This window comes from Danio rerio, chromosome 13, assembly GCF_049306965.1.
Source record: "Danio rerio strain Tuebingen ecotype United States chromosome 13, GRCz12tu, whole genome shotgun sequence".
Taxonomy (NCBI): Eukaryota; Metazoa; Chordata; class Actinopteri; order Cypriniformes; family Danionidae; genus Danio; species Danio rerio.
Window position 1 is genome coordinate 11,560,678 of NC_133188.1, and position 25,772 is coordinate 11,586,449.

The following is a 25,772-nucleotide window of genomic DNA, read 5'->3' on the forward strand; positions in this document are numbered from 1 at the left end:
TTATTTATTTTTTAATGTAAAACTGCTTTTATTTTAATCAAAATAAAACCAAAAAAACTTTCTCCAGAAGAAAATATATTATAGGAAATGCTGTGAAATATTCCTTGCTCAATTTAACATATTTTGGGTAATATTTTAAAAAAGAAAAATCACAGGAAGGCTGATAATTTAGATTTCAACTATATATGTTGCATTTCCCTTGTTTTGAGTGTTCACTTGAGTGTTGACGCTCATTCTAGTGAACAGAAATGTTTTTGTTTTTGCTAACATTAACACCATAGACAGATATTCAAAACACAGTCATGTAAGCACTCATGAGCTCACAGGAGCAGTACATGGACTGTAAATACATTCTGTTGATGTATTTCCCTCTACTGATCTCCCTGTCCTGTTGTTTTATATCCGGTGACAGTGTGGCCTTCTGTTCAGTGTTGTGTTTTAAACCAATAGGCAGATGAGCACGCAGCACGCTGGCCACAAGGTTCATTCTGCTCAAGACTTGCATGAAACTTGCTTCTGTGTCTTGGTGCACCAGAGATGTGCTTGTACTTGTAATAATAAACTGTCTAATCAAACACGAGCCATTACCATGTCGGCTGTTGACTTTTATTTGGACAAGTTTACACATTCAATCAAAGATCCGTTTTGGGGAGCTGATGTCTTCCGTGTAGGCTCTTTAAGTTTGGAGAGGCGGGTGTTTACAGTGCTAATGGAGTTGACTTGGCAGGGCTGTACCTGATGGCAGAGAGCTCAGGTGTTTCTGGTGCAGAGGGAGTGAGGTCTTGTTAAGGAAAGAGCCACACATTCGTTTCTGCCTAACTAACTGCTACTGGAGCTGTGGCTTATTGCCTAGTCCCAAGTTCAAATCTGGCTGTAACCCCTAAAGTGAGCCTAAAACTGTCTTTTACTCATTGTTTCTAGCCTCATTTGACTAAAAATGGAAAAACAAAACAAAATGCTTCTCAACTACTACCTGGTAAACTGTTATACTTGCAATATTTAAAGTGGACCCTTGATACTTTTTAGATGCTTTTTAGATAGATAGATAGATAGATAGATAGATGGATGGATGGATGGATGGATGGATGGATGGATATATAGATAGATAGATAGATAGATAGATAGATAGATAGATAGATAGATAGATAGATAGATAGATGGATGGATGGATGGATGGATGGATGGATGGATGGATGGATGGATGGATGGATGGATGGATGGATGGATGGATGGATGGATGGATGGATGGATGGATAGATTGATGGATGGATGGATAGATTGATGGATGGATGGATTGATGGATAGATTGATTGAATGATTAATGGATGGATGCATAGATAGATGGATAGATATATAGATTGATTGATTAATATATTGATTAATTCATAGATTAATATATTGATGGATGGATGGATGGATTGATGGATGGATGGATGGATGGATGGATTGTTATATTGGTTGATACATTGATTGATACATTGATTGACTGATATATTGATAGACAGATGGATGGATGGATTGATAGATGGATAGATATATAGAATGATTGATTGATTGATTGATTGATTGATTGATATATTGGTTGATATATGGATGGATGGATGGATGGATGGATGGATGGATGGATGGGTGGATTGATCGATCGATCAAGTATGGTACAATTCATGTATATAAACCCTGATCTGGCTTGTAATTCCACTGCCAAGTACCAACAGTACCAGATCATACTGCTGTAATCTTTACCTGTGTTTTTTTTTTTTTTTTTTGGGCTGTGTGAAAACATGTAGCATTTGCTCAAAGTGCTTCCTTTTGTGAAAAACAGCCACCTATTGATAAGCTAAAAGCAAGATATGTTGTATTTGGTTGTTGCTAGATCAGATATGGTTGTTGATTCCGAAGTTCACGAGAATTATTTATATTATTTATTAAATTTCCCATTGGCGAGGCAGTGGCGCAGTAGGTAGTGCTGTCGCCTCACAGCAAGAAGGTCGCTGGTTCGAACCTCGGCTCAGTTGGCGTTTCTGTGTGGAGTTTGCATGTTCTCGCTGCCTTCGCGTGGGCTTCCTCTGGGTGCTCCGGTTTCCCCCACAGTCCAAAGACATGCGGTACAGGTGAATTGGGTAGGCTAAATTGTCCGTAGTGTGTGTGAATGTGTGTGTGGATGTTTCCCAGAGATGGGTTGCGGCTGGTAGGGCAGCCGCTGCGTAAAAACTTGCTGGATGAGTTAGCGGTTCATTCCGCTGTGGCGACCCCGGATTAATAAAGGGACAAGAAAATGAATGAATGAATGAAATTTCCCATTAATTATATTTTTTAAAGCATCTACCCCTGCCCTAACCTTAAACCCAACCGTCACAGTAATGTAAAAACAGTATTATAATGTAAAAGAGAGTATTATTTATGTTATTCATTAAATTACCCATTTATTGTATTTTAACATCTACCGCTACCCTAACTCTAAACCCAACCATCAGTTCTGTAAAAATAGTATTTATTGTTATATAGCTTCACAAAAATTATGCTTTATTGATGTGCGTATCTACAGCTCTATCCTATCTACTGTAGACTACTATTGCATTAATTACATTGTTGGTTTGGTTGCACACACAAATACACTACCTGACAAAAGTCTTGTCGCCTACCCAAGTTTAAGGAACAACAAATTATAACTTGACTTCTAGTTAATCATTTGGCCCCAGAAGTGGCTTATTTGAAAAGCAAAGCTTTCAAGATAAAGCTTATTTTACCAGAATAAAATATGACTTGGTCATCATGGTGCCGTGAAAAAAACAATTAATGTTGTGTATGGCTTCCATGAGCTTGGAGGACTGCATCTCTGCAATGACTCAAATAACTTATTAATAAAGTCATCGGAATGCCAAAGAAAGTGTTCTTGCAGGACTAACAGAGTTAATCAAGATTCTTTGGATTCATCTTCAATGCCTCCTCCTCCATCTTACCCCAGGTATGCTCAATGCTGTTCATGTCTGGTGAATGGACTGGCCAATTCGGGAGCACCTTGACCTTTGCTTTTAGGAACTTTGATGTTGAGGCTGAAGTATGAGAAGGAGCACTTTCCTGCTGAACAATTTGCCCTCTCCTTTGGTTTTTAATATAATGGCCAGCACAAATGTCTTGATACCTCAGGCTGTTGATGTTGCCATCCACTCTTGCAAGCCCCATACTGACTGTAACCCCAAACAATGATTTTTCTTTCACCAAACTTGACTGATTTCTGTGAGAATTTTGGGTCCATGCATGTTCCAATAGGTCTTCTGCAATATTTGTGATGATTCATAAGAAAAATCTACCTTTTGCCACTTTTTTCAAATGATCTGCTTGAAGTCAAGTTATTACCTATTGCTCTTACAACTGGGATTGACAAGACTTTTGTCAGGTAATGTATTGTGTTTTGCTACTTTATGGCAGACTCCATGAAGATCAAGTTACAACTTTTAGTAATTTCCATCATGCCCCTACACAGATTAATTGATGTTGATTGCTATACCCGAACAATATGATCTGGTACTGTTGGTGCTTGACTTGCAAGTCAGATCAGGGTTTAACGACATGAAATGTACCGTACTGCACTGGATTGTACCGACTGGGGGTAAATAGGCTTAACTGAGGATTAAAACAATCATTACTGTTCATGTTTACCAGCGCTGATGACCATTTTAGAGCTGAAGTTCTCTTATGAAAATGGTCATTTGGTTTTTGACTAAGCAGTAGACCAATCACAACAGACTGCGTCATCTGACAAATCAGAGCCGAGTAGGATTTTAGAAAGGAGTGGTATAAAGTGACCTGGTCCTTGAGTAAACCGTTTCAGATATTTCAAGAAAAGAGCTGATGATACAGTGTATATTATTGGACATATGTTTTGTTTTTTAATCTTGAATGGGTGTAAACCTATTGAGGTAGAGCAGCAAAACATAGAAACTTGAAAATATCACAATTAGTACACTTTCAATACAACTTACAACTTCATATTTTAATCTAAGAATGGAAGAGGTGGTATTGAGATTGTGATCAAATTGTTTGGTGATGTTGAGTACAAGAGGTGATATGCAAGAATAACTACTGCCAAAGAGAAATTATCAAAATATGGTGCAAAAAAAGAGAAACAAATTATTTACAGAAATACAAACTAACAAAAATAAATATCCAAGGGAAAAGGCACGATTGATGCTTAGGAAAACACTGGGTAAACACAGAGTAAGGCATAAAAAGAAAAGCACAAATGAGCAATTCCATCGTTATGGGTTTGAGATTTGCAGTAAAAACGTAAAAGATAAATTCACAGAAATAAGTATACTGTGGTTAAGTATAAAATGTATTAACATTATATTGAAACATCTATAAATATTTTCCAAAACAACTAATCACAGAGCTATAGGACCAGAAAAATATCAATCTGTAAACATTTTTATAATTTCAATTAGAGAAATAAACATGCGTTATAGATGTGACCAAAAAAAGTATGCAAGTTTACAGTATACAACATACTTGGCAGAAAATCTGTGAATTTAACTGCACAACCTAAAAGAACTATTGCTAATCAAGAAGATAAGAGTATATATTTGGTTCTCTATAGAGCACAAATGATTGATTATAATTTATTTTACGTTGTTGCATTTATGAGGGAGAATCTTGGTTTTGGATGTGACACTCCTCTCCATTATTTATGTGACAGATGTGAAATTTTCACTTATGTGACGGGTAAATCAAATACAATTCTTTGAAAACATTGACAGAGACATTTTTGAGTATTTTTACAGCTTTATAAAATACAAGCTCACACAAATTAAAGGGTTTTACTATTGATGAAAACATAATTTTTTAGGTTGACATTTGCATAGAATTACTTGTATAATTCTAGTTTTGTGTTTAAACATCAGTCTGTGTGCTGTTTTTATGTCATGTGACCCCTTACTAGTCATTAGCCATCGTTAAATAACTATAAAGCACAAAAAATAAGCTAAAAAATTACTGATTATAAATATTTATATCAGAACCAAAATACTAATATAATCTCTTTCAGAAAAAAGGTGTTGTTTTGTTTATGTTCTGTAAACCGCAGCTTTAGTATTTTGTTGGTTTGCTTGATCCAATACCAGATCATGCATTATTAGAGTTCAGCATCCTTATTTAGCACTATTGAAGAGTGGAACTGTGCAGTTTGAGCATGTGTTTGTGTGTGTGTGTAGAGCAGAGATGGAGCAGTTGTCTCTGGAGAGAGAGCACCTGCAGGAGAGCGCTGAGAAGCTGAGAGGTCGCTGTGAGGAGATGGAGGAGCAGTGTGTGCAGCATGGGAGGATGCATCAGCGCATGAAGCAGAGGTATACACACACCTGCAGCACTGACCTTCACTCCTGCATCACATACACACTCCCTGGAGGATCTGCTTTGGTGTATCACGCCATGACATTACTGCATTTGCATAATAAGGGATGCAACTATTACCAACAGCACTTAGGGGTGTGAATCTTTGGGGTGACAGTGAAATCAATTGCACACATGAGTCACTGATTTTCATTTGTGGTTACATTTTAGAACATTTACAACCTTTTAAAAGGCATTCATAGGATTTATATTCGTTGTTCGCACTGCAGTTGTCATCTGGAGATACCTGGACCATTTATTTTACTTTGCAAACTCCCAGACTACCAAATTAAATAATCAAAGCAGTTATTTTTCGGGGGGAAATTAAAATCGTGTTCTTTCTGAAGGAAATATTTTCTCTTTAATTATTTTTAGGCATGAAAAAGAGCTATTCACAAAAATAAAATGTAATAAAGTTTAAAAAGTTTAGGGTTTACAAAATGTTGGGAATGTTTTTGAAAGAAGTATGTTATGCTGCACTTATTTGATCTAAAATATTGTAAAACAGTAATAGTATAAGGCCCTGTTTACACTAATGTGTTTTAGTTTTAAAACGCATAAGTTTTGCTACAATTACGCAATCCCTCCACACTGCTCGTTTGATATGGAAAACAAATTCCCGAGGTCATGACCGGTAAATCTTCAAAGGGAACAGTGTGCTTCATAACCTCATTCACATCACCCTGGCTATGTTGTTTAACTTCATCAACAATAAAATAAAAACATGAGGAACTGCCTATTTTCATTTTGAAATGAACAACTTAACAGACAGCTGAAATGTTGAGGCGTTGTGCTGCAAATATGAGCGTCATCTTCACTGTATGGATATTTATAACAAAATGGAGCCTATAACATTACTGCCTCCTTTCATTTTCCTTGAAAATACGAAACATACCCTTTCTTTTGCTGAATATCAGTTTTAATAATCAATAATGGCCATTATAAAAGTATAAGGTGCAATAAGTTAATACATTACAGGATAAATGGCAAGCGATCAGTCAATATACAGAATGTAGTCTACGTGGTTACATTAATTATTAACTTATCTTTGCGCTCAGCCAAAACACGTTACCCGAGAACAAATAATAGATTCAAAAGACCAAAGCCGGGGAATATGTCGTTAAATAAAGACAACAAGATGAATTAAATATCACGTTTAGCAAATATAGTGAGATTAGATCCAGCGGGAGATCCTTAATGAACAGTCCGAAGAGCACAGCTCTCATCTGGGTGGATATGCTGCAGCGCATGCCAGAGTGTGTGTGTGGTCACGTGATGTCGTTTTGGTGTAGACGGAGAGCTGTTCAGAAACGCTAGTGTGGACGCGGATCGTTTTCATTCTATAACGCCGTTTTAAAACTAAAATGCACTAGTGTAAACAGGGCCTAAAACAGTTTGTACAATCAATTAATCACAATTGTTCTCTAACTCAGTGGTTTCCAAAGTGGGGGTAGGGACCCTCTGGGGGGGTTACAGGACAATGTGTGGAAGTCATTTTGTGATTTCCAAAAGTCAAATAAATGTTATTAACCAATTAGAATTATTATATTTTATTCATAACCTACAGAAGATAAACATAGTATTTAGTAGTTACTTAAAAAAACAAAACATGCAAATAAAAAGGCGTTTTATTTTTTGTTTAGATTGTGACCCCTGGGGTGTTTACGTTATATTAATGACACAGCAATGGCGTCAGTTGCAGCAGATTGATTTTACAACACCATGGTAAACTTTGACACCTTTACAGCACTCAGGTACATAAAAATTTTTTATATATTGTTTAAAGATTTTTAAAATAATACTAAACATGATTAACAAAATTAAACCAAGAATAGACAGAATTCTGATCATGAGATGAGTTTAAAATTAAAGTATAAAAAGGAAAACCTGTAAATGACAAAAAAAAAAAAAAACATTGTCAGATTGTTGCACTGTTTTGTGTTGTTAATATGCTTATTCCATAGTTCTTTAAAGAAAACTTTAAAAGAACATTTTAGAGAGTTTTTTTGTTACATTTTAAATGTTTTAATGTTACGTTCATTCATTTATTGCATCCCTGCTAGGTAAATGTATTAAGTTAAAAAAAAAATACTTTCAATAATGTACAGTATGTTGTTCATCTAGAACAGGGGTGTCCAAACTCGGTCCTGAAAGGCCGGTGTACTGCATAGTTTACTGTAGCTCCAACTTTCTTTAACATGCCTCCCTGGAGATTCTAGTATGCCTAGAAAGAGCTTGATTAGCTGGTTCAGGTGTGTTTAATTGGGGTAGGAACTAAAATATGCAGGACATCGACCCTCCAGGACCGAGTTTGGACACCCCTGATCTAGAATAATATTTTGTCAAGTTCAAATAACGCTCTTAAGTAGGCCTGTCACAATAATCAATCTATGGACTTATCGCACAACACATGGGCATGACCTCAATCATTTTTGGTGAAACAATATACAGTTGAAGTCAGAATTATTCGCCCCCTTTGAATTTTTTTTCTTTTTAAAATATTTCCCAACTGACGTTTAACAGAGCAAGGACATTTTCACAGTATGTCTGATGATATTTTTCTTCTGGAGAAAGTCTTATTTGTTTTATTTCGGCTAGAATAAAAGCAATTATTAATTTTTTAAAAAACATTTTAAGGTCAAACTTATTAGCCCCTTTAAGCTATTTTTTTTCAATTGTATACAGAACAAACCATCATTGTACAATAACTTGCCAAATTACCCTAACCTGTCTAATTAACCTAGTTAGGCCTTGAAATGTCACTTTAAGCTGTATAGAAGTGTCCTGAAAAATATCTAGTAAAATATAATTTACTGTCCTCATGACAAAGATAAAATAAACCAGTTATTAGAAATTAGTTATTAAAACTATTATATTTAGAAATGTGTTGAAATTTTTTTTGCTTTGTTAAACAGAAAATAGGGAAAAAAATAAACAGGGGGGCTAATAGTTCTGACTTCAACTGTATATATTGCCCATACATTAAAAAAAAAAAAACTATTCTAGCAACACTTCAGCTGATTGTACAACATTTTTATCTTATTTAGAGGTGTCATAATGGTTAATAAACACTGTTGTATTTTCTATAAATTACTTTAGTATATTTTTATGTAGGTGTCTGACAACTGAAAATAGATCTGGCAGCAGATATCGCAGCCTCTGTTACATTTTACCTCACACTTTTTTGTTAACATTTATTTTTATTTATTTAGAATATGCGTGTTTACATTCTGATTTCAATGCTTAATTATTCAATTGTTAAACTGATTATAATTAAATCAAATATTTGTGAGAATAAAGTATTATGTGTTCTTTGAAAGAGTGTACTTGCATTATAATGATATTATATTGTCATTATATTGTCATATTGAATAAGTGGCAAAAAACGGTCTTAACATGACAATAATATCATTTATTGCAATATATTTTGGTGCAATATGTCATACAACATAAAATAGATATGTCATGATAGGACTACTTTTAAGTTCAGTAAATGATTGATTGGAGGTTGCCAAAAGTGATGTCCGGCCATGAACAATTCATACTTTGTCCATTTTTTTTTTTATTGTCTAGGCATATATAAGCAACGTTTTGCTTAAAGAGTCCAAAACTGTGTGCTCTGCTCTGTGATTTCGTTGTTTCCTTTGTGAAAACTGGGGGAACATGCTTATTGAGAAATGTACTGTGTGGAAAAATGGCGGCTAATCGATTACAACAAAGAAACAAGGATATCTAACATCTGATTATGCTATCATCACTGTGCATACTACTTGTGAGATTTAGTTTTTCTATTTGTTGTATACACTGTAGTTTGCCTTTTTTAATCTTAGTGTTATCTTCTTGCCAGCATAACATGTTTCTCATTTATTAAGAGTGTAATTCAACCTCAGGATCATTAAAGGATCATATAAAGCACATATTGTACAAGATCCTATCCAGACATTATTTTTGGCCGCTACTCTACAAACTGCAGCATTATAACCTCCCAATATGTCTATATCAACGGAAATGATATACTGGCTTTTTATATATTTGAGAAGTGTACTCGCACCACTTCAGACTTTGCGTGAATTTCTGTGTGTGTGTGCGTTCAGGCAGGGGCACATGTGGCCACTGAGTGTAGGGTTGAGGGGCGTCTGGCACACGGCCCGAGCCAGCATGTGGGCGAGTGAGTGAGTGTGGGTGTATCCACAGTACCTCCAGCCTGAACCGAGCTTCTGCTGGGAGCAGAACATCCTTCTGTTTCCTCCACAACTTTACATATTAGCCAATATCCACCTCCTCGAACCACAGACAAAAAGATACAAAGGAAAAAAAAGTTACGTCTCCACTGCTGCCCCGCATTGAAAAGGATGTCGTTTTTAGATAGTTGTGCAGTGTGGGCATGTAAGTGAGCTTTCCTCACATAACTGGAGCTGTTAAAATGGTTCGTCACCTTTGCAATTACGCAACATTTCTCACAAGAGCTCACAGACCGAGCTCAGAGGTGAGATGGAGCGATTAGAGAAAATCTATAAGTGTGAAATATTTATAGTTACGTTTGCCATAGGAGATGTATGATTATGGGATTTTTATTTGACGTACGAACAAGCTACAGCTATATTAGCTATATTATTTAGTGGCTGTTTTATGAATGCATTTAAAGGGCAAAATTACCTCATTGTTTACTCTAAAATTATGTTTCTTTCTTCTGTTGAATATAAATTAAGATATATTAAAGGTTCAAGACACCCTGGTGTACTTTTTAAAAAAGTTTAACAGATGTGTTTGTTGAGCGTCACTTAAGTCAACGTTAGCACCTGTCAGCTTTAATTGTGGGGGATCACAGGATCATTTTAAGTTTTTGTCAGCTAATTTCATCTTCCGGGTTTAAAATAATTTTTGGGGCGGGATCAAAATCTGTGACGTAGCGCGCATCTGCTATTGAAGTGATGTCGGTTTCTCATTATTAATCATAGTAGAGATTTCTTATCCTATAAGAAGAACCTTCTCCTTAATTACTCATGACAGCACATGCTTACCAAAGGCAAGGCAGACCTGCCAAGCTGTGAGACCTAATGGCTGGTTGAGACCACGTCCAAGCATGGCACTCAGTACTTAGCCATTCATTAAGGGTTGTATGTGTTTGTTTTCATAATCCACGGGTTTGTTGCTTGTTTTTCCCCGCGATGCTGTCTGGGCCATTACAGCAAAGCTGTTGGTTTGCATAAAGGATTTTTGTTGGTAGAGCTGTACGAGAATTGGACAATGGCAGACTTTGTTTTTTATCAGTTGAGTTTGTTATCATTCAGACACATCACTCATATACGTGCTGCTGTGTTCGCATATGTTTAAAATACACTAGATTACCGGCGATGCTAATGATTGGCAAGAGAACTGCTGCACTGCAATCCACTGTGTCTGCATTACATTGCATTACTTACTGTTTATTTCTTTGCATTTTAACTTTGTAAACTTTATAATCATGGCTCTCCTCAGGTTTGTGTCTCATTTTGAAAACAGAGATTGTCATTTCTAATTTAACATACCCCTGTGTTTAATTGTTGAGCTACAAAAAAAAAATGAAATTAATTATTGTGAATTAATTAGATTTTTAAAAAAACCTAAATTCTGTTACTCGACAGATAAGCAAATTAAGTCAAAGGCAGGTGCAGCTAGACTAGAATATTCAGCATTGAACTCCAATGTGTTATAAATGGGATTGATTTTGGTTTTATTGTAAGAAGTACATTATAATTTGTAAAAAAAAATATATATATAATAATAATAAAATAAATATAAATACAGTCCCTCCCCTGCCGTCCAAAGCCACGCCTCATGAAATTGCGCATGCCCACATTAAAGATGAAAGAGTCCCACTAGATCATGTCATTTACCAGTTAGAAAACTTTGTGGTACTTTATAATACTACAATTCTGAATGAAAAAACTGTAACATATCTAGCACGTTTTCAGTTGTGTTGCAAGTAAAACTTATAATGTTAATACTTATAATATTAAAATAAATAAAAACTTATAATATTAATAATGTGTAATATTTCATGCATTCAAGGATCGCTGGTCTCTCACTCACGCGATTTGTCCTAAAACGACTACTGTATGCTTAGTGGTGGTCGGTGGCCTGCAGGAATTACACTTATTACTAAGCCACACTTGCATGCTATTTTAGACTGAATATTTAGACTAGCATGGTAAACAATATAGGGAGCGCATCACAGGTTGTCATTGTTTAAAAATGAACCATTGTGAATACTGTATATAACCTCAGTAAACTTCACCTAAGTAAAGCAGGCTAGGCAGAATAGCGCAATTTACTTCTGTTTTGTTGTTAAACTAAATCAAAATCTACATTATCAATGTTGTAAAAGGTCCCTTATGAAACTGAAAATAGTCACATCAATCTATCACTGGAAGATTTCATGGGCTGAACAACACTTCCGTTCCGTTCAACCCATTCATAAAACAAAATCTACATCAGCTTTGTGTGACTAAAATACTTTTAAAACAGAACATTACCTGTCTGAAAGAAATACTTCAACCATGGTGTCGTCCTTTCTCCAGCGTGCAAAAGTAACTAAAATATTGATTCAGGATTTAATGAAGTTTTGATTCAACATTTGTTTCCACCGCTGTCACTCATGTCCACATGATCGTGGTGCTCGTGCATGTGCATTTGCAAATCTGCGTGACCAGAGGTGTGCAGTTGTACAAATTTACATTTGCTAACAGGCAGTTTGGGCTATTTATCAGAATATTGGGAATTATTGGTCCAGCAATTTTTAATTGGATGAACATTTTTTTTCGTCTTATCCCTTTCCCTAAATTTAAAAACAGACCTTTAATGGTTTTGTTAGTAGCATGAAAGTATGACCGAAAGTCAAATGCTTTCATCATTCTTCAGAATATCTTCTTTTGTGTTCAACAGAAAAAAAAGAAACTCTAATAGGGTTTGAAGAAGTGAAGGATTTCCATTTTTGGGTGAACTAGCCCTTTTAATACATTCCATTATTCAGTTCGATTTAATTTAAATAATTGACAATCAAGAAAAAGTTTGAATGTGCAGGAGGGCGAATAAAACTATTTCACGTGCTGGCCAGAAAAATCAATTTGTGAGAGTTTACCGCATCGCACCGTTTCTCTCTCTCGCGGTCTGCATGCTTTGTTTATTGCGACGCTGACACACACATTTCTCCTGCTGTTGGTATGTAAGACAGAAGGTGCCAGTGCCAAACTTCAGCCCTCGGCTCTCAAGTAAGAGACTGAGAGGTCTGGTCCCCCCACGTCTTCATTACCTCGGGTGTCTCTGCTCTGTAGGGCACTTCACCCCGCCGCCCGTGGGTTAAGGTGTACGTGTTAATAAGTTGGTGCAAATGGCTCCGCCATACATGCAAATAGCCGGGGCCCCACCTCAGATATTCTTGATCGGGCGCGCAATCTGTGCTGCGAAGAGCTGCAACAGCGTGGCACGCATGAAACATTTGGAAAATCAGCTTGATTTATTTTTACCATTCGAGCCAACGCCAAGCAACACAGGGGTTTTCGGCACACAATGTTTCACTCCTGCAAGTTATTTATTTATTTTCCACGTGGTATTCGCATATTTTCTGCCTGGAGATTAGGGCCAGTGATATATGAAAGGCTCGAGTGTTGGCCAACGATTGTGCGTAATAGCCTGGGCTTTATTGAGAACATCAATAATACATATGCGTATCAATCCTATTTTTATTTCATAAATGCATTCTGGGCATTGCTTCATAGCTGTGTAAGATGCTTGATCTTAGTGTTCTTGAAGCCACTTTAGGATGTAGTAAGCAGATTTTTTCATTTATATAAACACCAATGTATTTTTTTTATATTGTCTGTTTTTTTTTTGTTTTGTTTTTTGCATATGTAAAAAGAGTTAACATCTCTTTTTAAGTTAAAGGAAATACTTTTATATGGTTAAACAAGGAATTTTATTGTATAATAGAGGAATGCTTATAATATACTGTAGATATTAATTACATTTAAACTGAAATAGAGGCACATTTTATACAGTATTGGCAGGAGACTTTTAAAAATGAATTTTATGTCTAACTGATTTAATTAGTGTGCTTATAAAGCTATTTGAACTAGACTCAGGTGTGTCTTTTAGTGATGATTATTGTGTTGCTCAACATGTACTGTGGATTTTATTTTCTTACCTCAATGACTGTCTTTGATTTGAATCAATTGATTTACTTAGGCAATTCGAATTACATTGCACTTAAGTATAGCATTGGCTGTACTGTATAAAGTTTTACTATCATTTTGGAGCTAAAACATAAAAATCTAATTCCTTTTAATGAATCAGTCAATGTTGTTAGTATTCTAATTCCTTAGTAGTACTGATGAACCTGTGGGTGACAGATTTTTTTAAATGAGTAGTCTAACTTTTTTATAAATTTTGTGATTTTTTTATTTTTTTTTTAGTTATTTTATGAGCATGGAAATCAGGAAGCTAGAATATGCTCTTATGTACAGGTAAAACTACCACAGTGATCACCATTTTCTACACTATTTGTTATTATTTATATCAAAATCTTATGTTATTTTATTTATTTTTGTACTTTCACAAACATTATAAATAAATTTGAAGTATAAAGTTTTAAATTAGTCTGAATCAAAATAGATTTTTTATCTTAATCCTGGAAAGGTTTTGGGAGAAGTTAGAGAAACTCTTTTGTATTAGCAAATGCAAATAGTAACGCATAACTTGTCAAAAGAAATTTATTAAAGGTATAGTTCACCGAAAAGTTCTGCTATCGTTTGCTCACCCTTTACTTATTCAAAAGCTATTTGAATTTAATCTATCTAATCTATAAGTCGATGGGTCAAATCTTCTATTGTGTGCAACAGAGAAAAGAGCTCATTAAGAGCTCACAAGAGGCTTAATAAATGATTAGATGTAGAAATTTTCATTTTTGCATGAACTATCCCTTTAATAAGTATTTAACATGAAAATTTTTTAAAGTAAACGTGGCGTTTTGCTCCATTTAAATTATTATTAACAACATTTTGCTTATTAGTTTGTAATCGCATATACTGCTTTTATGACCTTGTAGATGGCTTGAGGGACACGTAATATTTTATTTGTGAGAATTATGTCACATTACGGTATTTAAGAACTAGTGAAGGTAAAGATATCCAAAGATTTTTTTAAATGCGTAGTAAAAGCACCTAAAAAAGTTTATTTGTATAGTGCTTTGTTCACTATAATTAGCACTTCAAAACAGCTTCACAAAATGTGCTCATTCTTTCATTACAATCCAAATCAGACAGAGTTACGGTGTTGAATATACAGTGGATAGTAGGGCTGTGGCGATAAACGATATTATATTGAATCGCAATAAAATGTATGTAAATACCAATGATAAGCACTGCACTTTTTACTCTACAATGATCTAAGAGCAAATCACACAGCAGAAATGTGCAACAAAGGGAATCGAAAAGTGTGTTGATTTTAGAGATGTACCGAAATTTCCGTCAACAGAAAATTATCAGCTGAAAATATGTTGTGCCATGCAATGGATCCTCAAATTTTTGTGGCTTCGTTCATTGTTGGGGTGCTCTTTTAAATTTGGAAGCATTCACTTATGAAGAGATTGCACACTTGCCCCATCACCCAGCCCTAGTGGACAGTATACACAGTTTACCTGTAGTTGTACAGAATATAGTGTACTTAAAAAAAAAAGTGACATCAATGTATATAATAGATTTTAAACAAGGGATCTGATCAACAAATTAATTAAGACTAGCTTGTGTATTGCTTTAGGCTTTGTGCTGTCTTCTAAGTCTTCGTAGGGTTGGCAACATCTCTCCAAATCCTTGTATTCTTGTTGGCATGGTAAAGTTGTCATCATCTCTTCAAGTACAAAACATATACTTGGTCTATCCCTGGTTATCTACTCCAATAGAGAATAGTTTTGGACCATCAATAAGCAAAACCCCGGCTCCATATCTGATAATTTGTCCAGAATTTCACCTGCTCCAAGTCCCCGCTCGCATGAGCTCCTCGAACATTCACTCGTTTGCTCAGCTCAAACACACACACACACACACACACACACACACACACACACATCTGCCAGCGAGTGTCTTTACTAATTATCACTAGCTCTCACCAACACGCACAGAAGCAAACGCGCTCCTGTTCCTTCAAGGAGTGTTGTAGCGTATACGCAGATGTGTGCCTAAATCTACAGGCTTCTGTCAGCCATATGGCGGCATAAAGAAAGATGGTAGCGGCGTGTGGATGTGCGCGGAGGGGAGCGTGGATGGAGAGCCATGTGTAGCGGTGGCTGGAGCGCTGCTGAAAAGGCTGGAGGAGATGGTGCAATGGAACAAATGTCCGCCTGCGCCGGGGCCGAGAACAGCCGCGCTGCTGCCGGGAAGATGGCTGGGCCTCGGGCGAGGGCTGCTTCATCTGGTTCCCTGCCACCCACCCCCGCTACACACCCCATCATTCTCTTACACACACACCAACGCGCTTTTAAGACTGTGTGTGTCTGTTTGTGAGGGGGAAAAAAGGCATGCCACTTCTCCCAAAGCAAGAAAGCTTAGTAAACTTTTCACTTGCAAATGAAGCTGGCACAGAGTAAAGGAGATGGCATGGGTGATCTGCATGATACCAGACATTGTTTCTTTAGCATCCGCGTGCTGATCATTGTCTTTTTTTTTGGTGGGGAGTCAGATGTACCTTTAGCAGTTTTGAAGCAAATGATTTTTTGGACCGAAAGGTAATTTAGATTTTTGTTCAAATCAAATAAAATCAAGCCTATAATAGTATAACACTGCTGTGCTGTGAATCATTTTTTAGGTTTTTTTAAACAAGTTATTGGTATTTGGGGGATATTTTGGGCCTCACTATCAGGTGGAACAGTACCATAAGTAAGAAATGTTAACGCTCTTTTCTCATTTCAACGCTGGAGTTTTTGCAGACAGTCTAGTTTATTATTATTGCGTTTCTTGTGGCATTATTTAATATAAGTAATCACAACATATTACAGGGTTAAATATGGATTTCACCTCCTGACTCAATAGACCAAAGACTGTAATATTGAGGTTTTAAATGCCACAGTGCTGGTCACAAGATGTTTTGTCAACTTTTTTTCTGTTCTGAAGTCTGTTCTGTTCAATTTGCTTCATTTATTTGACCAAAGATACAGTGAAAACAGTGATGTCATGAAAAAATATTTCAGAAAAAAATACAATGTGGGACAAAGTTAATGTACAGTGTATTAACAGATCAAACTCTAACAAACCACAAACAACACGTTTATTTTAAATTGTAAATGTTAATACTACATTTTATCAGCTTTATTCTAGTCTCCAGTGTCATATGAACTTTCAAAAAGCATTCTAATATGCTGATTTGATCCTCTATTATGATCAGTTGTATTGGGATAATAATATGTAAATGTATAACAATCACTCTTTAAATTAAAAAAATCTATTAAATAATAACAATTGTTCTTACCATCATATTTAAGCAGCATGCCACTTTTCTTTTTTTTCTAAGAAAAAAAGCTTAGTAAAAATTTCACTTGCAAATTAAGTTGGCAAGGAGTGAAGGAGATGGCATGGGTGATGTGCATGATGCCATCACTGTTTCTGACCATTGTCTTCTCTGTACTTTCATTACTTTTTAATCCTTTTAAACACTTTTTTTTAATCATTTATTATTATTATTATTATTATTGTTATTATTATTTATTTATGTTTTAATTTTAAATGTAGGTAACTTCAGTTCATCAGATCAAGCTAGTTTGTTATGGTCTTATCTATAGTAAAAGTGGTTCAAGTTGCATTGGTTTTTAATGGCCAAAAGGTTAAATGTAAACTTGGCTTCCTGACTCAATAGATCAAAGACTGTAATATTGCATTTGAAGCATATTTTAAAATACCTGATAAAATGTTTGGAAACCCTAAGATTTGTTTATGTTTTTAAAAGTAGTTTGTTTTCTTCATGTTTCAAACTAGTCTGTAAGTTTGTAAGTTGATCAATACAATGTCTTCTTCATGAATAGAAGTATTTTGATTCATCAAGGAATTATTTAAACTAAATTACTTTATAGACAAAACAAAGTAATATGGTAATATGTCATTCCATTAAATAAAGTTGTTTTCAACATTTGGATTTCTGGTAGATCATGTGACCCTGAAGATGTAATCATTTAATTTAATTTAATTTTTTTAACTTTATCACGGTAATAAGTTATATTTTAAAATAAGTTCACTTAGATGACAAGTATTTAAACTCAAATGATCTTAATCTTTCCAAACATTTATTAATTTAGCTGGCACTTTTATTTGAAGCAACGTTCAAAGTGGAAAACAACAAGCAATTGATTATAAAGAGGCACATAAACACAAAAATTAAAATAAAAAAGTAAATAAAAAGATTAGTTCTTACCATCATATTAACGCAGCAGGCCACTTTCTCCCAAAAGAAGCAAGCTTAGTAAACATTTTACTTGCAAATTAAGTTGATAATGAGAAAAGGAGATGGCATGGGTGATGTGCATGATGCCGTCACTCTGATCATTTCTGATCATTGTCTTCTCTGTACTTTGAGTACTTTTTAATCTTTTTAAACATTTTTTTAAATTTAGTCTTCTGTTCATCAGATCAAGCTAGTCTGTTATGGTTTTATCTATAGTAATAGTGCTTCAAGTTGCATTGATTAATAATGGCCAAGTAATTACAACAGATCAGAAGGTTAAATGTGAACTTTGCTTCCCGACTCAATAGATCAAAGACTGTAATATTGCATTTGGAGCATATTTTAAAATACCTGATGAAGTGGAAACCCTGAGATTTGTTAATGTTTTAAATTACGTTTTCTTAACCAAAACTACCTTTATTTGATCAAAAAAACAATAAAACTATTAATGCTTTGAAATGTGATTTAAAATGTAAAGTATACCAGGTAAAGATATTTAATCATGCTGATCTTATCACAATTCTGAAAAAAATTGAAGTCCTTTGGATTTTGTAAAAATAATTTATTTTTGTTAATTAAATATATTTTTATTTAGTGATTTTTAATCTTCTGTTTAGTTTTATCAAATGATTCTCTATGTCTAAAAGTAGCCTAAATAAATCACACTTAATCCAGCTTTATAAGTTTTAGCAGCTAGGGGGCAGCAGGGAGCCTCTCCACCCTAATTTTGCTCTTTCCCGTCCCCGTCCTGAGCCAGCTGGCCCACACTGCCAGGGGCGAGAGCTCCATGGCCTGCTGACAGAGCCTTGTGGAGCAGTGCTCTGCTGCTCCTGCTCGCCGGTGCTGGGCACATCCCAAGGCATGCAAACTGTAAAACACTGCGCGGTGCATCCAAGCGATCCCTATCCAGCGCTGAGACCTCATTTATAACATCAGAAAGTGCTCACTTAGCTCCTTTCACAGCCTCTCTGTGTCACTTTTGATGGCGATATACAAGCTTTATGGCGTTTATAGCGAATATACATCACATATGTTGTGTAGCTGAGTCTAAATATTTGCAGATTCTTGACCGTTGGGTGTAGTCTAGATTTGTAACTTTTTTGCTGTTAAAGGGGTCATTAATTTAAAAATGTTAATTGTTATTTTGTTCACACTTTTTTCTATAGAACATTAAATAATGTTATCACACTTTACAATAATTGTTAATGTTAGTTATTTTATTTTCAAACTTGAACTAATAAACATTACTTGTACAGCATTTAATAATAATTTAACATTTACTAAAGCTTTGTTAAAATCCAAATTCATGCTTGTTAACATTAGTTAATGCACTAATGATCTTAATTAACATGAGCTAAAAATTAACAATTTTATTTCATTAACTAACATTTATGATTTGATAAAAGTATTTTTAATTGTTTGTTCATGTTAGTAAATACATGAACTAATATTAACTAATGTAACCTTCTTTGTAAAATGTGACCAAAAATGTTTAGCTCAAACTGTGGACCTTGTGGTTGATAAATGCAAGTATGGCGTTATTTTATGAGTAATAAAACAAAAACAAAGGAAAAACAAAACAAAAAACAGGCCAAACAGAATCAATACCAAGACTCCTGATGATACATTGAGGTTTTATTGCGTGAAACTAACAGTTTGTGCAGAGAATCGAATTTTATTTACAACATTGTTATCATTAATCCACAGCCTTTACAAATAATGTGCATAATTCATCCATTCATTAATTTTCCTTCTGCTTAGTCTCTATTTCAGAGGTTGCCACAGCACAATGAACTGCCAGCATAAATAATTATCAATTATTTCTAATTAATATCATTCAGTGTCACGCTAAAGGTGATCCTTTACTTTTTTTGCTTCCAAACCCTATTTATTTATAATAAGCGAACCTTTAAATACCAAGGACATAATTTAGATTAAAGTATGGAGCTAAAATTTAAGAAAACACGTGGAATTACAGAAAACGTCAGCAAATTGAAAAAAGATCTTCATTCGTTTGACAGCACACATGCTGCAAATCCTCACAACACAAACACATTTTTAAAAATCATGCTGCATTTTCTCACAATGCAGACAATTTACGAAAGTGCTTTCGAAAACACTTTTAAATAACTTGGAATAGAAGAGAAATGTTTTAAAGGGACCCTAAAACATGACTGACCCAGCTATTTACGTAATGTTTATATAGACTAATAAAATGCAAAAGACAAGGGAATCAGGATGTTAAAATAAACAAATAAAAAACTCACCTTTCAAAGGCTTACCCAGTTCAGTTGATGTCAGCTCTAATACACTGTAAAAAAATTGGAAAGTAAAAATATTGACTCTTTTTTTTCTTTTGCAATCTTTCCTTGTTTGCTTTCTTATTGTAAACTTGCTTTATTATTATTTAAAAATATATTTTTTTATTTGTTTATTCATGAATTTTATTTATTTTATTTTGAGGGAATATAAGAAAACTAAAACAGTCTGTAATTTTTCCTGTTACTACTATGTATGGTCTTGTTAAACGTCAATAAAAAAAAGAAAATACAAAGATCACCTACAATTTCACTATGTAATAGTCACGGCACAGTGGTATCCATCACAATTTTGGGTCCACTTGAAACATTTCCATTGTGTTCTGTTCTTTTTGCAATTGTTGTGAGAAAATTCTGCACTTTTTCGTAAATTGTTTGTGTTGCTAGAAAATGTAGCGTGTTTTATTAATGTGTTTGCATTGTGGGAAAACATAGGGTGTTTTATGTTATGTCTATGCATTGTGAGTATTTGCAGCATGTGTAATCTTTTCATAAGATCTTTAATAATTTGCTGGTGTTTTTTTTTTTGTAATTGCATGTTTTTATTAAACTGCAGCAGGTTAAGCTCTCTCGTCCACCATGTTAAAGTGTCAAAATAAAAATCTGAACTGCAATCCTTAAAAATACTGGAAATAAAGTAGTCATGCATGCTATTCCTGAGAGATAGATTTACTGCATACAGATTTAATTAAGTTACTTTAATTTAAATTATAATTATTTAAAATGCATACTATGCAAAAAATAGTTTAATTTTCTAAAGAAATGTATTGAAATAATAATAAAATAGTTAAGTTAAAAAATGTTATTATTAATTGACAATGTCAGTGTTTTACTATATATAATTACATGAATATTAATTAGATATTTTATTCTTTTGCTCATTTAGATGAAAAAAAAAGCTTAAAATGAGCACATAATTCAAACTCTTAAACAGATGAATGAGAGATCATGATAGTCACTGGTTAGTTTGACAGGTTAGTTGTGTGATTTGCAAGGCCTGCGGTCAGTGTAGTGTTTGTGTCTGTGTGTTTTTGGCAGAACAGGAGGGTTTAGGGAAGAGTGAGTGAGGGACTGAACTGACTGCGTCTTCAATGACAGGCAAGCCAAGACAGATTGCATATATTCTATACTGCTTATCCTTCCTCCAAGCCCCGCACACCCCTTCTAGCCACTATCCCCAGCATGCTGCTGATGGGAGCTTGGTAAATTCACTGGATTTAGTGATTTGTCGTTCCATTTGTTGAGATCTTTCTCCTATTGGTTTGTTTGTGCATTGAAGGAACTAAACCTGCCTCATTTGTTCTGATATGCTGGACTAAGTAAGCGTTATTGTTGCTGTTTTTTAGAAGCTCTCTTCTAATTAGAATATCCTAAAAGAGATAAATGGTTTTATTTGTGTAGCTGCACAGTTTGGAAACCAATTTCACACATAGACTTAGCAAAAGAAATGGCTGCCAGGGATTTTTTTCCTGGAATTTAAATGGTGTTAATTCACATTTATGTTATTTATTTGTTTGTTTGTCGTCCAATGTTCGTATTTGTGTCTCCATTTAAACTTTAAATTAAATAGGCAAACGTGGTTTTATGCATGCAAAGCAAATTAAATACATGTGTATAATTTAATGTTTCAAATAACTTTTGAGAAAATTAATAAATATGTCTTTAAAATATGCAGATGTGGCTACTGAGAATGCATGAGAGAATGAACGGGACCACACGCAGTGCTGCAGTACTGCGTGGCACAGCACAAAATGGTCTATCACAAGAAAGACCTTACCAGCAGGGGGCAGTTATTTAACAGTGATCATACTAAACTGATATACTGTAGCAGTCGTGCGCTCCACTCAGTCGCTAACCGATCAAAGCAAGCGCTCCGTTAACATTGCACTTACGCTCACCGGTAAACCAATACCACTCAGATCCCTCCCCAACATAAAATGTCTCTAGTAGGCTTACTCTAATTTTCTTTCTAGATAAAAAATTATAACTAACTGTCTAAAATTAAAGCACGTCAATAAAATTTTGTTTCAAAGCGGCATTCTTTCTTGTGCTTAAGTTTCTCGTGCAAAGATATTTTATACTATAAAAGCCTATGAATGGATGAAATAATGTTCCACTGTCATTAAGTTTAACATTTATACAATTGAAGACAAACTTATAAGCCTTTGAAATATGTATTTATTTTTAAATGGTTGCCAAGTGCTGTTTTCAACACATTTTTAAACCTAATAGTTTTAATAACTATTTTCTAATGACTTTTTTTAGTATTTGCCGTGATGACGGTACATTATATTTTATTAGTAATTTTGCAAGATACTAGTATTTAGATTAAAGTGCAACAGAATGATGGCCAATTGAACAAACAAAAAATCTTAGGGGGCTAATAATATTGATCTTATTGTAAAAATATATATTTTTAGTTACTTTCTTTATAAGATAAATATAATAGGACAAAACCATGAAAAAATGTCCTTGCTCTGTTAAACATCACTAACATCAACTGTGTTTATGCAAAGATACAACATACTTATTCTGGTTTATTCTTTACGGTTTAAAATAAAAGAATAAGTGATCCAGCTACCTATAGGATTTTAAATGTTTACAAACTTCTTTGCTGACTAATGGGGAAACTAGTCATATCAAAATCAAAGTCAGCTTTATTGTCAATTCAACCACATCGAAATTGAGTTACTTTTAGACCCTAGGTGCCTAACATATGATATTAGTACAAAAAGTAGAATTTTAAAAAGAAATGACAATAAATGCAATTACACATATAATGTAATTTAAAAATATAAGCAAAAATAAACATTTGCTAACAATATAATTACACTTAAGGGCACATGGCAAGGAGTGCAAACCAGAGTTAGTATACTGCAAAAAGTACTATATAATGCAAAACAGTTTATAGTGCAAAATGCTTGTAAATATGGAATAGTGACAGTGTCTTCATAATATACAGGGAGGTAGTATGAGGTAGCAGTCCAATGTTACACAGTGACCAATGCATGTACAGTTGAAGTCAGAATTATTAGCCCCTCTGTTTATTTTTCCCCCAATTTCTGTTTAACGAAGAGAATATTGTTTCAACACATTTCTTAACACAATCATTTTAATAACTAATTTCTAATAGCTTTTTTTTAAATTTGTCATGATGAAAGTAAATATTTTACTAGATATTATTGAAGACACTTCTATGCTCCTTAAAGTGACATTTAAAGGCTTAACTAGGTTAATTAGCTTAACCAAGCAAGTTAGGGTAACTAGGCAAGTTATTGTATTATGATGGTTTGTTCTGTAGACTATCGAAAAAAATATAGCTTAAAGGGACTAATAATTTCGACCCTAAAATTGTTTTAGACAATTTAAAAATGCTTTTATTCTAGCCGAAATAATTACAAATCAGACTTTCTCCAGAAAAAAAATTATTTTCAGACACACTGTAAAAATGTCCTTGCTCTGTTAAACATCATTTGAGAAATATAAAAAAATTAAAAAAAATAATTTAAAGGGGCCTAATAATTCTGACTTCAACTGTATATAAAGTTAGTGGCAAAGTATAGTGGCAAAGTCTTTTCATGTGTCATCTAAGGATTCTTCTTCTGAAAATGACTGATTTATTATTATTATTATTATTATTATTGGCATATTATTACACTAAATGACACGTTAGTGATTGTCTTCTGTAGATTTACATGATACATGTAAAGCAAGCAGTTTTGTCCTTAAAACCCCGTTTTTGTTTGTGGTATAGATTAAGATAGTTTAAATTTTTTAGGTTTTAGGTTTAATTGTTTGCAAGAGCTACGATTGTATTATACTCTATACTCATATACTCTGTGAACCTTGCCAATTTATTTTGCCAATGCTAAACAGATGCTAAGCACTGAACATCGCTCAGAAAAATCACACACCCTGAGGCCACAGCAGGCCAGACTAGCAGAGGAACTTCAGTCCAGTCCATCAGCATTGAGACTCGCTGTACAGGTGGCAGCACTGCAGGCCACTCACACTGTTTATTATACTAACACACAGAGCGCATCGTCACCCGCAGACCATTCCAGAACAGCTACTATATTTATAATCATTCATACTCGCGTTTTAAATAATGCCTGACAGGATTTTTGGATGACAAGAAAAAGTGTGTGTGCGTGTGTGCGTGTGTACGTGCGTGCGTGCGTGTGTGCGTGCGTGCGTGCGTGCGTGTCTTTTGGAGAAATTAAGAGACTTGAAAGTTCTCGGTTTCTGTGGATTTAAAAGTTATGGGTTTGAGTAAAATGTTAATATTTGATTCATTCGATAACTCTGATAACCTTTCTTACAAATTTTAAATAAAATTGCATCTATTATTTATTTTCAAATAAGTTATTACTGTATATATAAACATACACTGTAAAACCCAACAGTCAAATTTTTTAAATGAAATGAGTGTAGTTAACTCAAAATTGACAAAGTTAGTTCTACTCGTTTGAAAACAGTTTTGAACTCAGTATTAAAGCTAATGCCTCATTGCTTCAACTTAAATTAATTAAGTTCACAATACACATAGATTAGTTTTTTTTTTTTTTTTTTTTTACAATCGGTTTCCTCAAACGGTTTGAGCTGTCTTAACTTATTGAGTTTTACAGTACTTGTTGGTTTGAGTTCTCTTCATTTATTGGGTTTAACTGTGCTCAAATTGCTTCATTTACTCAAATAGATTAAGTTCACAGTACTTATAAGGATTCGTTTTTGAACTCAAATGGTTTGTTTTAATCGGTTTCCTCAAATGGTTCGAGTTACCATAACTTATTGGATTTTACAGTGTTGTTAACCTGCAGTTATATATTGTAATATATAGAGGATGTCTATGTTTAGACGGTCAATAAAGAGCATTGTAAAACATTGGTATTTTGTTGTCTAAAATTAATAATGAAGCATGTCTGAAAACACATTCTTTTCGTTCTTTTATGCAAAAAATTGTTTACAGAATAAAACATACTACATTTTACTCAACTATAAATCATAAATTTAGAGACATTGAGAATTATAAAGTGTTTGTTTCTTTTTATAACAGACATTTTGTTTGCTCTGAGTGAAAGGTAGTTGTTCAGGAGAGGATTAAAGAAGAATTAACCACATTTTATATCACTGCAATGATCTACACTCCTTCTTTTAGCTAGCAACACACATTTTTTTTGTAAAAAAAACAAACAACATTAATAAATAATTAATGTGTTTACGCAACAAGGATGCATTGCATATTAGTGACAGTAAATAAATTTTATGCAAAAGAAAAAGCATCTAAACTTTAAAATGATCAAATATTTGTGGAAAAAAAAAATTAGTTTTAATATGGAATGCAACTGTTTTAACCATTGATAATTATGTGTGTATATATAGTCATACATAAGTCATCCATGCTTATATTTCAAATAAAAAAAAAAACAGTTACAATTTGTATGCTTTATATAATATCAATTTTAGGGATGTGCGATATCACTGGTTTCCAATCCGATACCAAATAAAATGAAGGTGAGTATCGGCGATACCGATCCAATGCTGATGCTGCCCAAAAAAGACTGTTTGGAAAATTAAAGTAACAAGTACTTAGCTTTCACTTCATAC

At 34.1% G+C, this 25,772-nt stretch overlaps 1 protein-coding gene across 4 annotated transcripts in view; it reads left to right on the forward strand.

Moving 5' to 3' along the window:
• Positions 1 to 25,772, forward strand: part of sdccag8 (SHH signaling and ciliogenesis regulator sdccag8) — a 93,360-nt gene that overhangs the window by 54,454 nt on the left and 13,134 nt on the right. For 2 of the 4 annotated variants that reach the window (XR_012388556.1, XR_012388558.1), the window contains exons 16-17: positions 5,211 to 5,884; positions 6,759 to 7,283. Coding sequence is in view for 2 of the 4 variants with exons in the window: in XM_021480592.2 (XP_021336267.1) it covers positions 5,211 to 5,342 (132 nt within the window). In the remaining 2 variants the exon portion in view is untranslated. Of the gene's footprint in view, positions 1 to 5,210; positions 5,885 to 6,758; positions 7,284 to 25,772 lie in introns of those variants that run through there. The other 2 variants (XM_021480592.2, NM_001346162.1) reach the window with 1 other exon arrangement.